Below are 7097 nucleotides of genomic sequence, written 5' to 3'. Positions count from 1 at the left end.
GCCACATATTTCTTCCTTTTTGGTTATATTTTTATTGGCATTTGTAAATCCTTGAATGATCATAGCAATAGCAAAAACACTCAATCATCTATTGTTCCATTGAGAACTGTTAAATTCCTTCAATGAATATGAATACTTATATAAAAATAATAATCGGTTTCATTGTCTCTTCTTTCATTGACTTAGGCAATTTGTCGTCAACTTATGACGTCGTCATTGACCCGTGAAGAACTTTATTACCCAAGCCAATACCTTGATGAAAGTGACACCACCGGTTCGTAAATTATCTCAAATTCAAAAAAAGCACATAGAAATATAATTTTTTTTCTAGGAGTAGTAAATGTCCTGTTACTATATATGGAGAATAATTTTTTTTTTTAATGAGTAGAACTATTTTGCGATAAATTAATAGGATGATTATAAAGGAAAACAAAACTTACTGCAATCATCCTGAATGTGGACCTAAAGGACTGGCTTGACGCAGCGGGTCCACATAAAATTATTTCACCTTTCAACAAGTTATGAGCATAGTCTTTTCACTCCTCTATTTTCTTTCTTGCTGCTTCTTCGAAATTTGGGTTTCATTATATATACTTGGAAGCAGCTGTGAGTGTTCTTGCATTATCAATCCAATTAAGCACACACTTACAATCTAAATATTCTAGTCTCATGGAAAGAATGCCTTCTGCCCGGATGATGAACAGATTTCTCTTACTCCATTGCTTGATTCTTTCCTTCATGATTGTATCAGCCAACACTACAAGTATTACCACAGACCAACAAGCCCTTCTTTCCCTGAAAGGTCATGTAACTGATGATCCAGCCAATTTCTTGGCTAGAAATTGGAACACAAGTAGCTCTGTCTGTAATTGGACGGGCGTCACTTGTGATGTCTGTACTCATAGAGTGACAGCCTTGAATATATCTAGGTTAAATCTCACAGGCACTATCCCTTCTGAACTTGGGAATCTCTCGTCTCTCCAAACACTTGATCTCAGTTTTAATTGGTTTTCGGGTTCCATTCCCGCCTCTATCTTCAACATGTCTTCTTTACTTTCTATTCGTTTTACAAACAATACACTATTTGGCGAACTCCCACCAAATTTTTGCAATCACCTTTCCAATTTGGAATCCCTATTTCTTAAAAGTAACATGTTTCATGGCAAGATACCATCCACTTTATCAAACTGCAAACGGCTGCGAAACATATCTTTATCGCTTAATGATTTTTCTGGGACCATACCAAAAGAAATTGGCAACGTGACAAAGCTTATCGGGTTATATCTTCAAGGGAACCAACTCCAAGGTATGATCAATGAGTTTAATTAATTGATGAAAATTAATAATGTCTCACTTTTATTAATCCTGTCAGCCTATAATTATTTAATTCTATTGAGTAAATTTTTTTTATCTCTCTTCAGGCAAAAGCTTTTTTTATTTCATTTTTTTCTTCTTGAGCGCCTGTTAATAATAAGTTAAAATAGTTAACGTGTATGTTACTCATACGTTCAGACGTTTATTTAGGCATGAAAGTAAGCGTTTTGATTTTGGAAAGGAAAGTCTAAATCCTAGCCTTAGAGCATGTTTGGTTCTGCTTATCTCGTCATTTGACAAAAACTTTATTTATTTATGTTTTCATAAATTTTTTTTTTATTTCTTTTCAGGCAAAAACTTTTTTTAGTTCCTTTTTTTCTTCTTGAGTGCCGGTTAATAAGTTAAAATAGTTAACGCATATGTTACTCTTGGATTTTAGGAGAAATTCCAGAGGAGCTCGGGAATCTTGCAGAATTGGAGGAGTTACGGCTACAAAATAATTTCTTAACTGGAACCATTCCTTCATCAATCTTCAATCTTTCTTCTCTATCGAAGTTGGATTTGTCATATAATAACTTGACAGGTAGTCTTTGCTAATAATATGCATTTGTGACATCAACATAAAATATTTGACATGAAATCACTGTTTATCTTTATATAATTGGTGATGCCATCGCTAACAAATGATTTCTTAACAGGCATCATTCCTTCTCAACTTGGGAATCCATCTTCACTTCAAAAACTTGATCTTAGCTATAACCAGCTCTCTGGTCCAATCGCTTCCTTTATGTTATTTAAGTCTTCTTTACTAGAAAATATTCATTTTGAATATAAAGATATTATTTGCTGAACTCCCAGGTGAACTCCTTGCAAATATTTGCAGCAACCTTCCTCTTTTGCAAATCCTGTTTCTAGACGAAAACAACTTTGACGGCAAAATCTCATCGACTTTATTAAGGTGCAAACATCTACAAACATTGTCTTTGTCGATCAATGACTTCTCGGGAGACATACCAAAAGAAATCGGGAATTTGATCAAGCTTAAGTATTTATATCTTGACCAAAACAGACTCCAAGGTATGTGTGATTTATATCCATGTCATTTTTCTAGTTATCACTCCTAGTATTTTACCTGGACCACTGTGGGCTTGTTCCTAGAATAGCAGTTGTTTATTTGCTTGAAAATCAATTTTGTTTAACCATTTTAATTGAAACATAACCTATCAAGCACATTAGATGTTTTTCTTTACTTTCTTTTTTTTTTTAATTGTCTTTCTAGGGTCCAAAATCAGGTGGAGAATTTGAAAGATGGAACAATATCTATAAGTGTGAAAAGTTAAATTATTTTCACAGATTGCAAATAGAAATTGTGTTCAATTGATATTGTCTACTTCATCTGTCAATTGTTATTGCAAAATACCAATGACAATAACACATCCATTTTTAATCTAATTCCATGACATAAATTCGTAAAAGAATTAAGAATTAATTTGCAATGTTTCTTCTTTGCACATGTTTATGCCAAAAGCTTAAAAGTTAGTGATATAATAAGTAGTAGAGAAGAAGAAGTCAGAAACAAGCAACAGTTTGTGATAATGGCGGTTCAGTTCAGACGTTTATTTAGGCATGAAAGCAAGCGTTTTGATTTTGAAAAGGAAAGTCTAAAGTAGATTAAATCCTAGCCTTAGAGCATGTTTGGTTCTGCTTATCTCGTCATTTGACAAAAAAATTATTTATTTATGTTTTCATAAATTATTTTTTTATCTCTTTTCACGCAAAAACGTTTTTTAGTTCCTTTTTTTTCTTCTTGAGGGCCGGTTAATAAGTTAAAATAGTTAACGCATATGTTTCTCATGGATTTTAGGAGAAATTCCAGAGGAGCTCGGGAATCTTGGAGAATTAGTGCACTTATGGCTAGACAATAATTTCTTAACTGGAACCATTCCTTCATCAATCTTCAATCTTTCTTCTCTATCGATTTTGGATTTGTCACATAATGGCTTAACAGGTAGTCTTTTCTAATAATATGCATTTGTGACAATAACACATCCATTTTTAATCTAATTCCATGACATAAATTCGTAAAAGAAACCAGAATTAATTGGCAATGGTTCTTCTTTGCTCATGTTTATACCAAAAGTTTAAAAGTTAGTGAGATAATAAGTAGTAGAAAAGAAGAAGTCAGAAACAAGCAACAGTTTGTGATAATGGCGGTTAAGTTCAGATGTTTATTTAGGCATGAAAACAAGTGTTTTGATTTTGAAAAGGAAAGTCTAAAATAAATTAAATCCTAGCCGTAGTGCATGTTTGGTATCTTACAAACTAAAGCTACCTAACTTCAATACCAAATAACCTTAAAACATACTAAAGCATTGACGGATGAGTGGTAACAGAATTGAGTTTGTTTTTATTCTCTGAAACAAATCTGAATATAGTTATTTCAAAATATAGGTGAGATACCTCATGAAATCAATATTCTTCCACCGTGATATCAATTCATATATTCACTGTAGTAACACATAGAAAAACTAAAAATTCAGTTAGAAAAAAATTCTTATGTTCATACACATACTATATTACTAATTCAAATTAATATTAAAATGAGTAGTTTCTTTTTTTTATTTAATAATGACATGAATACTAGAATTATTAATATTTATATTTAATTAATAAGAATAAAAATTTAATAATTTATTAACATTTTATCTATGTATAATAATTAATCTTAAACTCATATTTAATAATTTTAATTACGAATACTCTTTTCATGATATAAAAGTGTATAATTTATTATTTAAAATAAATTTGAAATTTGTTTTTTCAAAATACAGGTGAGATACCACATGAAATCGGTAATCTCCATAATCTGGAATGGATGGCGTTTAGTTTTAACAAATTAGTTGGTGTTGTCCCAACTACAATCTTCAATGTGTCAACACTCAACTCACTTTATCTTCAGAGTAACTCACTCTCGGGAAGACTTCCATCAAGCGCAGACGTCCGACTTCCAAATCTCGAAGAACTTCTCTTGTGGGGTAATAATTTTAGCGGCACAATTCCTAGTTTCATCTTCAATGCTTCTAAGCTCTCCAGACTAGAGTTGGAAATGAACTCGTTCTACGGTTTTATTCCAAACACATTTGGCAACTTAAGAAACCTTAAGCGGCTTAGTTTAAACTATAATTATTTGACATCTTCAACTCCAAAATTGAACTTTCTATCCTCATTGTCAAATTGCAAGTATTTGAAGTATTTGAGCTTCTCCAATAATTCACTAGATGGCATTCTTCCAAGGGCTATAGGCAATCTTTCTCAATCTATGGAAGTCTTTTTTATGTTTAATTGCAATATTAGTGGCAGCATTCCTGAAGAGATCAGCAACTTGACCAACTTGACAACAATTTATTTAGGAGGAAACAAATTGAATGGATCAATTCCGATTGCTCTCGACAAATTACAAAAGCTTCAATTATTGAGTTTGGAAGATAATCAATTGGAAGGATCAATCCCAGATGATCTTTGTCGTTTAGCTGCACTGTTTCTATTGGACTTGGGCGGCAATAAACTTTCTGGATTCGTCCCAGCATGCTTTGGCAATCTCACTAGTCTAAGGAACCTCTATTTGGGCTCCAATCAGTTAACTTCTATTCCTTCAACTTTATGGAACCTTAAGTACATCTTGTACCTTAACTTGTCTTCAAATTCTTTTACTGGCCCACTCCCACTAGAGATTGGAAATTTAAGGGTTTTGGTACAAATAGATTTGTCGATGAATAATTTTTCAGGTTTTATCCCAACAACAATTGGAGACCTAAAAGATCTACAATATCTATTTTTAGAATATAATAGATTACAAGGCTCAATTCCTGATTCCATTGGTGGTTTGATAGACTTGAAATCCTTAGATTTATCCAATAATAATATCTCTGGAGCTATTCCTATATCTTTAGAGAAACTATTAGATCTCAAATATATAAATGTTTCTTTCAATAAGCTGGAAGGAGAGATTCCTAGAGAGGGACCTTTTAGAAATTTCTCAGCTGAATCGTTCAAGGGAAATGAATTATTGTGTGGTACGCCCAATCTGCAAGTCCCACCATGCAGAACTAGAATCCACCACACATCAAGGAAAAATGATCTTCTCTTAGGGATTGTCTTGCCATTGAGTACTATATTTATGATGGCAGTGATTTTGTTGATCTTAAGATATCGAAAGAGAGGGAAATCACAGTTGGCTGATGCTAATATGCCATTAGTAGCAAATCTGAGAAGGTTTACACACCTAGAACTTTTTCAAGCTACAAACGGATTTAGTGAAAACAATCTAATCGGCAGAGGAGGTGTTGCTTCTGTTTACAAGGCAAGAATTCAAGATGGGATAGAGGTTGCAGTAAAGGTTTTTGACTTACAATATGAAGGAGCATTTAAGAGTTTCGATATTGAATGTGACATGATGAAACGTATTCGCCATCGAAACCTTATAAAAATCATTAGCAGTTGTTCAAATGATGATTTTAAAGCGTTGGTATTAGAATACATGCCTCATGGAAGTCTGGAGAAGTGTTTGTATTCGAGCAACTACATTTTGGATATTTTTCAAAGATTGAACATAATGATAGATGTTGCATCAGCCTTGGAATATCTGCACTTTGGTTATTCAGTCCCAATAATTCACTGTGACTTAAAGCCCAACAATGTATTGTTAGATGATAATATGGTTGCTCATTTGAGTGATTTTGGCATGGCAAAGCCCTTACTCAAAGAAGATCAATCTTTGACTCAAACACAAACACTTGCCACCATAGGCTATATGGCACCAGGTTTGTTACATAATAATTTTTTTTTATTTCTTTAATAATTTCTTATATGTTTCTTATTTATTTTGATCTTCATTTGTGCGTAGTATTATAAATTATATTATCTTACTATCTAACTATTGCAATCCATAGAGTATGGAAGAGAAGGACGAGTATCCACAAATGGGGATGTTTACAGCTTTGGAATTATGTTAATAGAAACATTTACCTGGAAGAAACCCACAGATGAAATTTTTTCTGGAGAAATGACATTAAAGTGTTGGGTTGATAACTTGCTACCTATTTCAGTTATAGAAGTTGTTGATGCAAATCTATTAAGTCAAGACGACAAACATTTTGTGACCAAAGAGCAATGCCTGTCATTTGTCTTCAATTTAGCTATGAAGTGTACTGTAGAATCACCAGAGCAGAGAATCAATGCAAAAGAAATTGTAACAAGACTCTTAAAAATTAGAGACTCATTGCTCAAAAATGTTAAGGGGTAGACGCATGTGACACTCAAATTGATTTTCCTTTCTTTCATTGGTAATGTTTTCTAATCTTTGCAATGAATACCTCCAATAATTGTGTGTACGGGTATTGTCTAACTTTTTATTCGTGCCAATGCTAGGTCTACTTTCCTTGGTTGCTGTGCCCGCATGTGATCCTACATTCTCTCACTTTCAAATATTCATTCTAAATTAGCTATGATTCGGAAAAGGAACGGATTTGACACTTGGTTAGTTTGCTGCATCTTATTGAATTTCTAAAGTGATTTGTTATTGTGCAATTTGAGTCCCTTTAAGTTTCCATAGAGATTTTAGCCATTTGTTTAGGTTTAATTATATTTATATTTTTTCTATAGGGTCATTTGGTATAATCAGGTCAGTGTGATTTAATTATTGTTCTTTTGCTTCATGTGTGGAAAATTATGAATAATTTGTAGGATTTAGAAGGATTGAAAATTTCAGTGCATTTAGTTTTATA

The 7097-nt window shown here is 32.7% G+C and overlaps 1 protein-coding gene across 1 annotated transcript; it reads left to right on the top strand.

The window, feature by feature from the left end:
* The first annotated feature begins 678 nt into the window (after positions 1–678).
* Positions 679–6616, top strand: LOC18045127 (putative receptor-like protein kinase At3g47110). Its single transcript, XM_024186088.1, has 7 exons — positions 679–1306; positions 1754–1897; positions 2013–2084; positions 2173–2391; positions 3179–3322; positions 4146–6134; positions 6264–6616. Exons 1-7 carry the CDS (start codon positions 679–681, stop codon positions 6614–6616), a joined length of 3549 nt encoding a protein of 1182 aa, XP_024041856.1.
* Positions 6617–7097: the final 481 nt, after the last annotated feature.

The sequence above is a fragment of the Citrus clementina genome, unplaced genomic scaffold, assembly GCF_000493195.1.
Source record: "Citrus clementina cultivar Clemenules unplaced genomic scaffold, Citrus_clementina_v1.0 scaffold_4, whole genome shotgun sequence".
In the NCBI taxonomy this organism is placed as follows: Eukaryota; Viridiplantae; Streptophyta; class Magnoliopsida; order Sapindales; family Rutaceae; genus Citrus; species Citrus x clementina.
This window is presented reverse-complemented; position numbering and strand designations above follow the sequence as displayed.

Coding starts and splice junctions, on each gene's coding strand:
- LOC18045127 (XM_024186088.1), top strand. CDS start 679: ATGCCTTCTGCCCGGATGATGAACAGATTTCTCTTACTCCATTGCTTG. Junction 1,898..2,012: donor GTCATATAATAACTTGACAG/GTAGTCTTTGCT, acceptor ATTTCTTAACAG/GCATCATTCCTTCTCAACTT. Junction 3,323..4,145: donor GTCACATAATGGCTTAACAG/GTAGTCTTTTCT, acceptor TTCAAAATACAG/GTGAGATACCACATGAAATC.